This window comes from Zophobas morio, unplaced genomic scaffold, assembly GCF_036711695.1.
Source record: "Zophobas morio isolate AGI-343-1 ecotype UQ-CSIRO unplaced genomic scaffold, CSIRO_AGI_Zmor_V1 ptg000031l, whole genome shotgun sequence".
Taxonomy (NCBI): Eukaryota; Metazoa; Arthropoda; class Insecta; order Coleoptera; family Tenebrionidae; genus Zophobas; species Zophobas morio.
This window is the reverse complement of record NW_026972136.1, coordinates 3,152,621-3,167,618: the sequence shown is the minus strand read 5'-3', so window position 1 is coordinate 3,167,618 and position 14,998 is coordinate 3,152,621. Positions and strand designations below refer to the sequence as shown.

The window sequence follows — 14,998 nt, the reverse complement described above, 5'->3', positions numbered from 1 at the left end:
GATGAATTACCAAATATGTCTGGATCGGAATACCAGACCTGTAGTTAGTTCATTTTGTAATATATTCTTTATGAATAATTTTGGATAAGTCTTTAATAACAAATCTAATAAATCGTGAGGAAACTTCTTTTTAAATAAAGTAAATTTACTTTTATCTAGTAAGTCCAAAAAAGCTAAAAACTCTAAATCTTTAAATCTAATATCAATCTGATTCATAATTAAATCTAATATTTCCTTATATAGTCTCCTAAAATAAGTTGTTGAATCGTGGTCTATCCTGCGTTTTTTTATTGGTCCTCCAACAACGTTACATACATCATTATATATTTTTTGAAAATAGTTATCTTCCTCTCTAAAGTTTTTTAATGTTGCCAAAAGATTTTGTATTCTATTTTTGCAGTAGTTCACATCCGAGAATTTAGACTGGAAGATATTGAAAATGGCATCGGTTTGTTCAAAAATAATGTAAAATGTGTTTAATAAAAATAAAAATGTGGTAATTTTCTAACATGTTTTTGAATCCAACTGCCGCTCTGATAGACTCCTGATCTCTAGAAAACTCATCGCTATTTAAAATATATTCAAATACTTCCAACAATTCGGATCTTTCATTAATAATTACATTAATTGTGCGAGATTTGTAATTCCATCGCGTATCTGAACCACTAGGTATTCGTGCGGTACCCACTTCGTCCAAAACTTTGGTACGTTTAGTAGATTTTGAAAAAAAAGCTGACAAACCGTTCACATTAGCAAAAAAAATTCGACATTCCTTTATTTTACTGGCAGAGTCTTGTAAAATTAAATTCATTCTGTGGGCATAACAATGTATAAAAAGTGCTTGAGGAGCAACATTTTTTATTTTTGATTGTAAACCATTCAGTTCCCCTGACATAACAGATGCTCCATCATACGTTTGTCCTATTAACTTATTTGCAAGATCAAAATCCTGAAATGTATTTGTCAACATTTGAAATAAATCATTAGCCCTGCGTCCTTCACTTACATTGAAAAATCCCATAAAACGTTCTACAATTTTACCGTTTGTTATGTATCTAAAAATTACGGATAATTGCGATAAACACTGGATGTCAGTGGTTTCATCGACCTGCCAGGAGAAGCAAGGTGATTGTTTAATTTCTGCTGATATTATTTGTGATATAATTTTGTTGATACTGTCAATTAAATCATTTTGAATGGTTTTAGACAAACCGCTAAATACTGAAGACTCATCCAAAAATTTTTTAAATTTATCATCAAATTTTGATAATAAATTTGCCAACTCTTTGAAATTCCCTTGACTAAGAGAATTTTGTGATTCGTCATGTCCCCGTAATGCTTGTTCCTGTGTACCCAAGAAAATTATCATGTCGATTAAACGTCTAATAATGTCCCTATTTTCTTTAATTATCTCATTCTGCTTTAAAATATTTTCACGATAAGCCGAATTAAGAGAATTTTGTATAGTTTGACTTCGTTTTCCTAGTAATTTTAATTTTAACGACGCGAATTTGTGCTCTTCAGATTGATCATGTTTCTGTAAAGCGGTACCAATATGTTTTATGTCGCTATAGCCTGTGGAATTCCAAGGGGTTCGTAATTTTTCGTTAAATAACAAACAATTCCAACAGTATAATTTGTTTGTCGTTTCGCTACCGGTCAGCCAATAATATTTATTATACCAATTTTTATTAAAGCCTCTGTTGCTGCCACGAGAGTTTGTAATGATTAAATTTTTCATTTCGGGACACTGTCTTAATTTATGAACGAATAGTTTGTCATCAAGTTCCATGCTACTGAATTTATTTTTAATTAAAAAAAACACTACGTCTTTACCTTCATTTACCACCTCTCTAATAGTACTCGCACAGCCTGCAGTTGGATTTGCCATTTTAGAAAAAAATACACTTACAATTACTTTGGTACCGCCTAACCGTTAATTTGAATGAAGTAGACTATATAACAATTAAATGCACAATGCAGTTTCTCATTTAACTGAATTCTGAAGAGTCGTGTCTGCGACGAACCATGCCGAATACTTCCGATTTTCCAGGGTGGCTTCGCCCGTCCTAGCACGAGCGCGGAACAAAACTGTGTGGACTGTCCGGATTAAATAATAAATTAAAAGTATATTTAACTTTTGTTGACTCTGCTACAGTTAAGCAAGCATTTACTTTATTAAACAAAAATACGTATGTAATAACATACAAATTTATGTCACATACGTACTTCAATAATAAATCAATTACTTATTCTCATCATTCATTAATCGAATTTTTTAATTTATAATTCATTATAAAGTTAACACCGTGTCATAATAACGAATATGGTTATTACGAATTTTCATTTGATATGAAAAATTATTTATTAATGTCGGTGTTGCTATTTTTTATTAAAAAAAATATTCAAGAATTTTCGCATAATCATTATTTTGCTTACCACTTTACCCACATTTCAATAGAGTAATAAAAATAATTACCTACATACTTTTACAAACAAAATGAGCAGAAAAATCGAAATTAATTATTGAATCTTGAATCGAATATCCGAAGTCCGCTCCCGCAGCGTACGAGTTATACATTGAGACGGCATCGGCAGGGCGTCGTGCCCCGCTTGAAGCAAGAAAACACGGATATGCAAAGACGTGCGTTTCGAGTTCTTTACTCTCAGTCACGTACATAGAAAACCGAACGTATGTTGTTGCTTACAATCAAGAGGGTGGACCAGGGTGGACTAGCCCATCCTCACATGAACCGTATAACGCCGAGATCTGACGCACTTTTTTGCAACTGCAATTTCTCAGTTGCGGAAACTGCGGGATGTAATGAAGAAAATCCGTTGGCTTAAATGATGTTTATTATTATAAATATTTGTGTATACAAAAAAAATAATTTAAAAAAGAAAAAAATCAATATTTTACTTCCTATCGTAAAGAATCAAATAGGGTGGGCATTGCCCACCCTGCCCACCCCGAGGAGCCGCCACTGCTTTTTGTATTTAAATTTTTCAATGTTTCAGTTTTGAATTTTGCGATTTTGGGCTATTAAGATTTTTTTCACTTCTCAACTTTTCTTTTCCCGATTTCTGGATCTTTTGGTGTTTCAATTTTTCAATGTTTCAATTTCTCTGTTTCGAGTTTTCGGGTTCTCGATTTAACAATTTTCCGATTTTTCGACCTTTTGGCTTTTCGATTTTCCAGTTTTTTTACATTTCATGTTTGGGACTTTTCAATTTTTCAAATTTTCGATTTTCCGATTTTTTTTATTTTTAGATTTCTCTATTTTGCTATATAAAGTTTTTACGATTTTTCAGTTTTTCGTTTTTTAAATTTTTCGATTTTTTGGCGTTTGTAATTTTGCGATTTTTCGAATTTTTGACTTTTAAATGTTTCCATATTTTGATATTCCCATTTATCGATTTTTCGACATTTCGGTGTTCCGATTTCTCTCGATTTATGGATTTTTTAATAAGATTTTGAATTCTTCAATTTTTCATTTTATAAGGTTTTTGATTTTTCAATATTTCGATTTCTCGATTTTTCAATTTTTAGTTTTCGGAAGTTTTTGGCAGTTCAAGAGTTTTCAGTGTTTCATCAATTTTTCTTGGATTTTTGAATTTTTCGAGTTACTTTTGTTTGTTTTTTCAATTTATCGACTTCTCTACAATTATTTAAGATTTTAATTTTTTGATTTCTCAATTTTTCGTTTTTTTTTATTTTTCAGTTTTTCGATTTTTCGATTTTTAGTTTTTCGATTTATCCATTTTTTTTTAATTTAAATTTTTCAATGTTTCAATTTTTAATTTTTCAATTTTTTTTTCAGTTCTCAACTTTTCGTTTCTCGATTTCCGGATCTTTTGATGTTTCAATTTTTCAATGTTTCAATTTCTCTGTTTCGAATTTTCGAGTTCTCGATTTCTCAATTTTCCGATTTTTCGACCTTTTGGCTTTTTGATTTTCCAATTTTTTTGCATTTCATGTTTGGGACTTTTCAATTTTTCAAATTTTCGATTTTTCGATTTTTCAATTTTGCTATATGAAATTTTTACGATTTTTCAGTTTTTCGTTTTTTAAATTTTTCGATTTTTTGGCGTTTGTAATTTTTCGATTTTTCGAATTTTTGACTTTTAGATGTTTCCATATTAGTGATATTCCCATATTTATCGATTTTTGGACATTTCGTTGTTTCGATTTCTCTCAATTTATGGATTTTTCAACTTTAAGATTTTCAATTCTTAAAATTTTCGTTTTATAGGGTTTTTGATTTTTCAATATTTCGATTTCTCGATTTTTCAATTTTTAGTTTCCGGGAGTTTTTAGGAGTTCAAGAGTTTTCAGTGTTTCTTCAATTTTTTTTTGGATTTTTTAATTTTCCGAGTTATTTTTTTTTTTCGTTTTTTCGATTTATCGACTTCTCTACAATTATGTAAGATTTTAATTTTTTGATTTCTCAATTTTTCGGTTTTTTTGATTCTTCAGTTTTTCGATTTTTTGTTTTTTAAATGTTACATTTTTCGATTTCTCGATGTCTCGTGTTTTTTTTAATTTTCAATTTTTCAATTTTTCGATTTATCCATTTTTTTTAATTTAAATTTTCCAATGTTTCAATTTTTAATTTTTCAATTTTTTTTTCACTTCTCAACTTTTCGTTTCTCGATTTCGGGATCTTTTGATGTTTCAATTTTTCAATGTTTCAATTTCTCTATGTTTCGAGTTTTCGAGTTCTCGATATCTCAATTTTCCGATTTTTCGACCTTTTAGCTTTTCGATTTTCCAATTTTTTTACATTTCATGTTTGGGACTTTTCAATTTTTCAAATTTTCGATTTTTCGTTTTTTTTTATTTTTCAATTTCTCTATTCTGCTCTACAAAATTTTTACGATTTTTCAGTTTTTCGTTTTTTAAATTTTTCGTTGTTTCGATTTCTCTCGATTTATGGATTTTTCAATAAGATTTTGAATTCTTCAATTTTTCATTTTATAAGGTTTTTGATTTTTCAATATTTCAATTTCTCGATTTTTCAATTTTTATTTTTCGGGAGTTTTTGGGAGTTCAAGAGTTTTCAATGTTTCTTGAATTTTTCTTGGATATTTGAAATTTTCGAGTTACTTTTATTCGTTTTTTTCAATTTATCGACTTCTCTACAATTATTTAAGATTTTAATTTTGTTATTTCTCAATTTTTCGGTTTTTTTGATTTTTCAGTTTTTCAAATTTTAGATTTTTAGTTTTTTAAATGTTACATTTTTCGATTTTCAACTTTTCGTTTCTCGATTTCTGGATCTTTTGATGTTTTCAGTGTTTCAATTTCTCTGTTTCGAGTTTTCGAGTTCTCGATTTCTCAATTTTCCGATTTTTCGACTTTTTGGCTTTTCGATTTTCCAATTTTTTTACATTTCATGTTTGGGATTTTTCGATTTTTTGACGTTTCCAATTTTTCAATTTTTCCACTTCTCGAATTTTTATTTTTTAGTTTTTCGATTTTTCAATTTTTCATTTTTTAAATTTTACATTTTTTGATTTTCAATATTTCGTTTGTTTTTTATTTTTCAGTTTTTTAATTTTTCGTTTTCTTCAGATTTCGATGTTTCGAGATCCCAATTTATCGAGATTTCCATGTTTCGAGTTTCCATTGTTCAGTCTCCCGATTTTCAGTTTTCGATTTTTTTATAATGTTTCAAAGAAGCGGAATTCGTTGGACTGTACTTCAAAGGCGAGGGAAATTCTGTCGAAGTAATGCAATTTTTTTTAAGATTGTGAAACCTTGTCGGAAACCCCAAGTTTTTTTTTAAGAATGTGAAATCTTCTTAGGGGTCCCAACCGCCTAGTTTTTGGAGAAGGAAAACCTTTTCGGGAGGACCAAAAGTTTTTTTTTAATATGAAACCTTGGGGGCTCCTACTGTTTTTTTTTACAGAATATAAAACCTTCTCGAGAGCCCCAACTGTCTTTTTTTTAAGAATGTGAAACCTTCTCGAGGGACACAAATCTCTTTGTTTTAAGAATTTAAAACTTTCTCCAGGGCCCGCACTGTTTTTTTAAGAATGTGAAACCTTCTCAGGGGCCCCAATTGTCTTCTTTTTTAAGAAAATAAAACCTTCTTAGGAGTCCCAACTGCCTTGTTTTTAAAGAAGGTTAAACCTTTTCGGAGGGATCAAAAGTTTTTTTTAAGAATGTGAAACTTTCTTGGGGGCTCCTACTGTTTTTTACAGAAGATGCAACCTTCTCACTGGTCACACCTGCCTTTTTTTAAGAATGTGAAACTTTCTTGGGCCCCCCAATTGTCTTTTTTGTAAGAATCTAAAACCTTCTCGGGGTCCCCCACCGTATTTTCAAGAATGTGAAACCTTGTCAGGGACCCCAACTATTTTCTTTAAGAAAATTAAACCTTCTCCGGAATCTTAACTGTTTTTTTTTACGGAAGATGAAACCTTCCCGGGGACACAAATTATCTTTTTTTAGGACTGTGAAACCTTCTCAAGAGTCCGAACTGTCTTTTTTTTTAAATAAAAAATGTGAAACCTTTTCGGGAGTCCTCATTGTCTTTTTTTAAAGAAAGCAGACCTTCCGGGGTTCGCAACATTAATCAGAATAGATATCTAGTAATTAGAATTAACATTAGAATTAGAATTAACATTACTTGTTGGTTACATAACCAAAGCACTCCATTGTGATGTTATAAGTCTTACCTCCCAGTATATTGAGATAATCATGCGATGCACTTATTGTTCTTTTGTGAGTATATACCTGTCACGTCAATACCACATATGTGTTTAAATGTTCTGGAGTTCATGTAATAATCAGTGTCCCCGTTTGCAGCTACCTGGTGCGGCCCAGCCCCTTCTCCGCTCAGAAGACCTTCGAGCGCCACAACAGCCGCCGTAAGTCCAACATCAGCTTCTGCTCCCAGACGCTCATCCAGCAGATGGCCGCCGCCGCCCAGGCCGGCAGCCGGCGCGGCTCCGGCCTCGGCCTCACCGGCTACCAGTCGCCCCGGCCGCCTCCGCTCGCCACCACCAAGTCCAACTCCCTCTCCTTACCCGACAGCCCCACCGTGGCCGGCTACCAGCGCGGCCGCTCCAACTCCCTCCGCGTCATCGACGACATCCTCCTCCGCAGGTCCAACTCCCTGCGCCAGGGCCTCACCAGCGTGGGCAGCGGGCGCCGGAAGAGCTCCCTCGAGGACATCGGCCTGTCGCACTTCTCCACCAACTACAACAACCCCATCAAGATCGCGCTGAACGGCAGCATCGGGCTGGAGGTGACGCCCCCCGAGGAGAACAGCCCGCCGGTGATCTCCAGCAACACCGCCATGGTGGTGAACGCGCCCTTGCCGGGGGCGCACACCGGGAGCACCATGAGTCTAGCACAAAGTGGCCTGCCTAGTTCTAGTAGTTCTTTGCCTCAACCGCTCAACCTCGGCATCAACGTGCCTACGAACTTCGGGGAGGCGGCGCCCGCGCAGCAGGCGGCGCTGCCGCCGACCGCCGCCGCCACGGATCCGCAGCACCTGCAGGGGACGATCGTATGATATAACCTCATGTGGGGGAGGAGAATGGGGAGCTTAAGAAATAAGTGGCTCTAGATCCTCACTTCCACAGTAGCACCTCGGCGCCGTAGTGACGTAGATTCCGGGCGCGGGGATAGTCTTAGGGCGGGGAGGGGGAGGGTTGTGGGCCTTGTTGAAAAATGTGACTGCTAAAACCGGTTTCGGGGTGAGGGTCTTGAAGACGTGCTGGTTTCGAGGAGGGTGTGGCACCAGGAGTTGATTCGGCTTGCGAAATAGGTTAGAGGACGAAGTGTGCCAGGAAATGATCCTGGTTGTTACGTATCATGCCTTCAGAAGTCTCTTTTTTCTTTAATTTTTACTTCCTTAGCTTATACTTCATTGGACGACTGGCTACTTTTATGTTTTCTCGACGTTTCATGACCTCTAGAGTACGAAAAAAATAGGTGCCCGTTTCCGGCTGTCTGTCTGTCTATTTTAATTTTATAAAACAAGATACGCCTTGACATGTGGTTTATGAATTCGTGTTCAGTTTTTACTCTGGACATTCAGATTTTTGGAAAAAATCAAAATGGTATAACAACTTACAAATTAACTTTGAAATTGGAAAGCCGAATGCTCTGAAAACTTGTAAGCCTTTTGAAGCTATCGCAAACATACTAAATCGTTGATCAAAATTTGTTCGTTTATCTCTCTCTAAAAAATGTTGACGTCATTTTGCAATTTTTACCTTTTTACCCTAGATGTTTGGGGAAAAAATCAAAATTGTATTTTACAATTTAATTTCGAAAATGCAAAACCAATTGCTTTGAAATTTTGCAAACATTTTAAGGTTACAGGAAGCATGTTATACTGTTCATCAAAATCCATTCGTTTATGGACTCCCAAAAAAATTATGACGTCATCTTACAATTCAACCGAATAAATGTTCTTTAAATTTTATTAAATAACATGCTTCTGTGTGTGGATTTATGAATCCACTTCGAGTTTTGGAATTTGCCTTCAAGATTTTTGGAAAAAAAACAATATTTTACAATTTTAATAATAATGAAAAAACTTTCAGAGTTTAAAAAATGTATTTGTAGTCACTGCTACACGTGTTTCGGTACACAGTACCGTCTTCAGGCAGAAGAGAAACTGATATTTTACAATTTTGCTATGAAATTTCAAAAACCCTAAGACTCTGAAATCCTAGAAATATCCTAAGGTTATTGGAAGCAACATCTTATAATTTTGCCGAATAAATATTCTTCAAATTTAAGTGTTTTGGGGGAAAAACTGAATGTGGTTAACTAATTAATCAGTCCTCTGTTCTGGAGAGGAGACAAAATCAAATGCAATTTTTTTTAATGTGAACCCTTCTCGGGGCCCCCAGTTGTTTTTTTTTTTTTAAGAATGTGAAAATCTTCTCGGACCCCAACTGTGATTTTATAGAATGTGAAACTTCGGGAGACCCAAATGTCTTTTTTTAAGAAAGTGAAACCTTCTCGGGGGCACCAACTGTCTGTATTTAAGAATCTGAAATAATCTGGGGAGCCTCAACTGCCATTCTTGGGGTCCTAAATTGTCTTTGTTTTAAAGAATGTGAAACCTTCTCGGAGGTCTCAGCTGCCTCTTTTTTAAAGAAGGTGAAACCTTCTTGAAGGCCACAGCTGTTGTATTTTAAGAAAGTGAAACCTTGTCAGAACCCCAACAATTTTTAAAGAAGGTGAAACTTTCTCGGGGCCCCCAATTTTCTTTGTTTTAAAGAATGTGAAACCTTCTCGGGGGTTCCAACTGCCTTTTTTTACGAAAGTGAAACCTTGTCAAGAACCCCAACTATATTTTTTTTAGGATCCGAAACCTTCTCGGGTCCCCAATTATCTTTGTTTCTGTTTTAAAGAATGTGGAAGACTCTCGAGGTTCTATTTTCAGAATGTGAAATCTTCTTGGGGCACCCAAGTTTGTTTTAAAGAATGTGAACCTTTCTCGGGGGTCACAACTCATTTTTTTTTAATCTAAAACCTTCTCAGGCCTCCAATTGTCTTTGTTTTAAAGAATGTAAACGCTTCTCGGGGTCCCCACCTGTCTTTGTTTTAAAGAATATGAAACTTTCTCTTGGGTCCCAACTGCCTTTTTTTGAAGAAAATGAAATCTTCTCGAGGGCCCCAACTGTTCTATTTTAAGAATGTGAAACCTTCTTGAGGAACCCAATTTTTTTTTAAGATAGTGAAACCTTGTCAGAAACCCCAACTGTATTTTTTAAGGATTTGAAACCTTCTTGTTCACCCAACTGTCTTTTTTGTAAGGAAGAGAAACCTTGTCAGGAACCCCAACTGTATTTTTTTAAGGATCTAAAACCTTCTCGGGCCCCAAACTGTCTTTTCTTTTACGAAAGTGAAATCTTGTCGGAAATCTAAACTGTAGCTTTTTAAGGATCTGAAACCTTGTCGGGCCCCAAACTGTCTTTTTTTAAGAAAGTGAAACCTTGTCAGAAATTTCAGCAGTATTTTTTTAAGGATCTGAAACCTTCTTGGGTCTCCAACTATGTTTGTTTCAAAGAATGTGAAACCTTCTGGGGGCTCCCAAATGACTTTGTTTTAAAGAATATGAAACTTTCTCTTAGGTCCCAACTGCCTTTTTTTTGAAGAAAATGAAATTTTCTGGAGGGACCCAATTTTTTTTAAAGTTAGTGAAACCTTGTCAGGAACCCCAACTGTATTTTTTAAGGATTTGAAACCTTCTTGCTCCCCCAACTGTCTTTTTTGTAAGAAAGAGAAACCTTGTCAGGAACCCCAACTGTATTTTTTTAAGGATCTAAAACCTTCTCGGGCCCCAAACTGTCTTTTCTTCTACGAAAGTGAAATCTTGTCGGGAATCTAAACTGTAGTTTTTTAAGGATCTGAAACCTTGTCGGGCCCCAAACTGTCTTTTTTTTAAGAAAGTGAAACCTTGTCAGAGATCTCCACTGTATTTTTTTAAGGATCTGAAACCTTCTTAGGCCTCCAACTATCTTTGTTTCATAGAATGTGAAACCTTCTGGGGGCTCCCAAATGACTTTGTTTTAAAACCTTGAAACCTTCTTGCTCCCCCAACTGTCTTTTTTGTAAGAAAGAGAAACCTTGTCAGGAACCCCAACTGTATTTTTAAGGATGTAAAACCGTCTCGGGCCCCAAACACTCTTTTCTTTTACGAAAGCGAAATCTTGTCGGGAATCTCAACTGTGGTTTTTTAAGGATCTGAAACCTTGTCGGGCCCCAAACTATCTTTTTTAAGAAAATGAAACCTTGTCAGAAATTTCAAGTGTATTTTTTTAAGGATCTGAAACCTTCTCGAGCCCCCAACTACCTTTGTTCTAAAGAATGTAAAAGCTTCTGAGGGCCCCCAACTGTCTTTGTATTAAAAATGTGAAACTTTCTCGGGGACCCCAACTGTTTTTTTAAGAATGTGAAACCCCCAATCGTCTTTGTTTTAAAGAATGTGAAGCCTTCTCGGGGGTCCCAACTGCTTTTTTTAAAGAAGGTTAACCTTCTCGAGAGCCCCAACTGTTCCATTTTAAGAATCTGAAACCTTCTGGAAGGACCCAATTGTCTTTTTTTTAAGAAAGTGAAACCTTGTTAAGAACCCCAAGTGCATTTTTTAAGGATCTGAAACCTTCTCGGGCCCCCAACTATCTTTGTTTTAAAGAATGTGAAACCTTCTCGGTGCTCCCAACTGCGTGTTTTTGGTGAAGGTGAAACCTTCTGAAGGGCCACAAGTGTTTTGTTTTAAGAATTTGAGACCTTCTCGGGGGACCCAACTACCTTTTTTTAAGAATGTGACACTTTCTCGGGGTCTCAACTGTCTTTTTTTTAAAAAAGCTAAAACATTTTTTTTTTCTTACACTGTGACTAGTCTTTCTATATTGTTTCTACTCCATAGAGGTTATCACAAAAAAGTAAAAGTTTGCAAAATCAAATTTTATAATTTTGCATTAAAGCAGGATTTGTTGGACTGTACTTCGGGGGCGAGGGAAGTTCTGTCTAAGTAACTTTCATCGAATTTTTAAACATAAATTTATTATACATGTATGAAAAATATTAAAACCATCTGTACAAAATAAAAATAGCTGTTGTAGATTTCTGAGGGCGTGATATTCAACTAGTATCGTTCGTCCGGGCATTGTCGCGTCCACCTGGATGATCATCGTCTAGTCATTTTCAACCATCACCTTTTCTAGCAGGGTCAATCGGAATTCTCTTTCGGCCCCGACCACTACCATATTTGGCCTTATTAACTTTCTATCAGAAATTTAGACTGATACGTATGTAAATCGTTCTTCGCCAGTCGGCCTGGCCTAGCCAAATTTTTCTGTAACGGTTGTAGTCTCCTGGTCGTACCAAACGAACACCAGGCCTAGCTCGAAGACGTACGACTCATCTGAAAATCACTCTGCGTAGAAACCCACAATGACACCACCACGGCACAAGATTTTGGTCGATATTCTCTGACTTTTTTTTCAAAGACTGACTCTAGACACGTGCTTTTTGGATGAGTGGTCCAGATCAGTAACGCGCCGCATAGCTCAATAGGTTTACTATTTGTAGTTTCGTTTGTACATAAATTCAACTGTTTCTTCCACGCAGGCCAAAGGCTGCTTATCAGTATAATTCGTTCAGGTATGTTGAATGAGGGATCAAATACTGTAGTTAGAACTATCTGTTGGTAAATCCTTTGGGACTTTGGTGGTACCGGGCGGTCGGTCCGCGAGTACTCATCTTCCTGGGTCGGTCTGTGCATTCGTTTCTCTTTTCCATCTTCCTGTCTGTTGAAGGCCGACCGGCCGGTACTCTACAAGAGATTACCGTTAAATCTCGCATGGTGGGTACGTTTTCGTACCGCTTACCTTACTTTGGTGCACTCTTTCGTTCCATCTTGCTTGATTGTTTGTGGTGTTTCCTCAATAAATCAGAATCAAAATATACGTCGAAGTGGTTATGAGTTAGATTTGCTTTGGTAGTTTAGTGTAAACCGTCCATGCTAGTTTTTGTGCATGTCGTACGACATGTCTAGCATCCCTGAGCTGTACTTAGACAAAGACTGTGGGTGTGGTCCAATAACCGCGACGTATAAATACTAACATATCTAAAGAAATAAGTGTCGTAGACATATATTTTTCTAGAGTGATGAAATTGTGAAGGGTTTCGAATATAAAACCGATGCTTTGGTACTATTGCTTTATTTGAATGATTAAAAGAGAAACGAGTCGGCCTGCGTGCCGACCGTATGTCTTTGATACGTTCTAAAATAATACTTTTTATATAATTCAACTGGATATTGTACATAATGTTGTTTCATAGTTCTCAGAGTTTGCTTACTTAATTATCATAGTTATAAATATTTAATAAATGAATCTACAATTACTGTTAGACCATGTAAAGAATAAAGATGACTTTTAAATTGCAATGCACACTGCTGGCCGGATTAAACCCGTTTGTACAATTACAACAATGTGCATTCGCAAACGCACGAATAAATTCATTATTTAACATTACAGAGTGGAAAAACCTTTACTGAATACGCTTACATTTGATGTACAGTAAAGTCAATACTGTCATAGCACATTATATACATTGTATTTTCAAACGTGTTTCATTGCAACCTCTCCTCACACCATCCTCAACCTTAACCACCTCTAAGTACTAGGCTGCAGCAGTTTCAGAATTATGTAACATTTTGGTGAGGTCTTTGTTTGAATTTGCCAGTGGTAAGTACTACCTCAAGATAACTGAAATCGATTCAACAGGAGGCAACCAGAATTCCATATGGAAGAAACTATGCCAGATTTTGCTACAGCATTTGATTCCATCCAAATTAACTGATTGTTAGAAAAATCATCTTTTCAAAAAATTCAAAATAGCTTTGTGAGACAAACATATTTCGCCATAAATAAAATTTGTAAAAGATCTTAAGCATAATGAACAGCGTTCATTCTTTTTAAAGTTTTGGTGAAATTTTTCATTACGTATTTTTAATATTCAAAATTTCGGTTATTTATGGAAGTTTCGAAACGCACTTTTCACCACTGTTTCCAGCTTACATTAACTCATTGTCGATTTCTTTTGTTGTTTAGTGTTTCGCATTTCCGACAATGTCTCCTGAGCAACGTTTAGAGTTCTGTATGCTCAAAACAGTGGTGAAAACCGCGTTACGAAATTTATAAGGAATAGATTACGTTCTGAAAATATATTGAAAATCTCATGAGCCAAAAGAAGGAAATCTTCTTAACAAAAATGTATTGATATATTTAAATACATCTAGTTCTAGTGTCAAAAAGGAAAGCAAGTCCAATATTTTAATTTTAAATGTTTTATTGTTTGTTAAGCTGTCTTATTTATTTCCTTATTTAAATTGTATGTTTAATGCTTATATAACCATGAGTAAACATCGTAATTAATATCAGGATTAACCTACATTCTATAACTTTCTGTACGCGATTTTAGTTGAGCAATAACTTATTCTAAATTCTAAATTTTGTTTCCGAAGTATTTTGAAAGACTCTCAGGGACCACTTGTATTTTGTTTTTGAAGTAGTTCGGAAGAATCTCGAGGACCTCTTGTAAATCCTGTGTTTGAAGTAATTTGAAGGAATCCCCGAGACGCTTTATGTCTGGTTTTCAAGTATTTTGAAAGAATCTCAGGGAGCCCTTGTGTGATTTTTGAAGTAGTTTTAAGAATCTTAGACACCCACTGTGTTTTGTTTTTGAAGTACCTAGTTTAAAAGAGTTTCGGGTAGAGCTTGTTTTTGAGATAATTCGAAAAAATCTAGAGAATATTGTTACGAATTGAAAATTCGCAGTAGCTATTTCGGTTTTTATTGGCATTCTCGGATCTGATTACATTTTGTTTACTCATTTTTTTTTTGTTTCGTCATTTCGTGCATTGGGTGGTTGGGTTGGGCACGGCGGCAATGAAGGACAACTTTGGTGGAGGGTTTGTCCCGAGCTTTTGACTCCCCCAGTCGCAAGACTGTCGCGATGATTCTGAGCTTGGAGGGGCTCAGATGAGTGTTTCAGCCTCGCTGTTGTAGATCGGTCTTTTGGATCGTTTCAGCTTGGTTCTTGCTATAAGGAACTGGATGGATCGCGCCATCCCAGAGCTTCACTCTGAAATTTGATTTTCGTTCTTTTTGTTATTTTTGTTCGCTAATTTCATTTGCTTACCTAGGTGGGTACAAACGCCGTGGAGCGTCCCCTAGAATTTTCGTCATTTCTTGAATCCTGATAGACTTGTTTTTTTTTTCTCTTTTGTTAATAACCATCGCATCCACTCATTAGTTACATCGATTAGGGATTTTCGTCGGAATTCGACGTTTCGTAAGTTTGCCACTAGAGGGCCAAACTTCTGTGAACTCTCGCTTCGTCACCTCGCCACGTCATCGCAGGTGGAAGGGAATCCATTTTTGCTTTGGTACTCCGTGCTGACTGGTGTTGGGGGATAGTGCTTTCCTCTTTTGCAGTTCGTTTTAGCAACCTTTT

The 14,998-nt window shown here is 35.7% G+C and overlaps 1 protein-coding gene across 1 annotated transcript in view; it reads left to right on the top strand.

Annotated features, from left to right (window-relative positions):
* The window catches only part of LOC135139545 (potassium channel subfamily T member 1), a 238,221-nt gene extending 225,115 nt beyond the window's left edge, over nt 1-13,106 (top strand). The window contains exon 25 of the mRNA XM_064069828.1: nt 6,815-13,106. Coding sequence (XP_063925898.1) covers nt 6,815-7,526 — 712 coding nt within the window. The 3' untranslated portion in view covers nt 7,527-13,106. The remainder of the gene's footprint in view (nt 1-6,814) is intronic.
* The last annotated feature ends 1,892 nt before the right edge of the window (nt 13,107-14,998 follow it).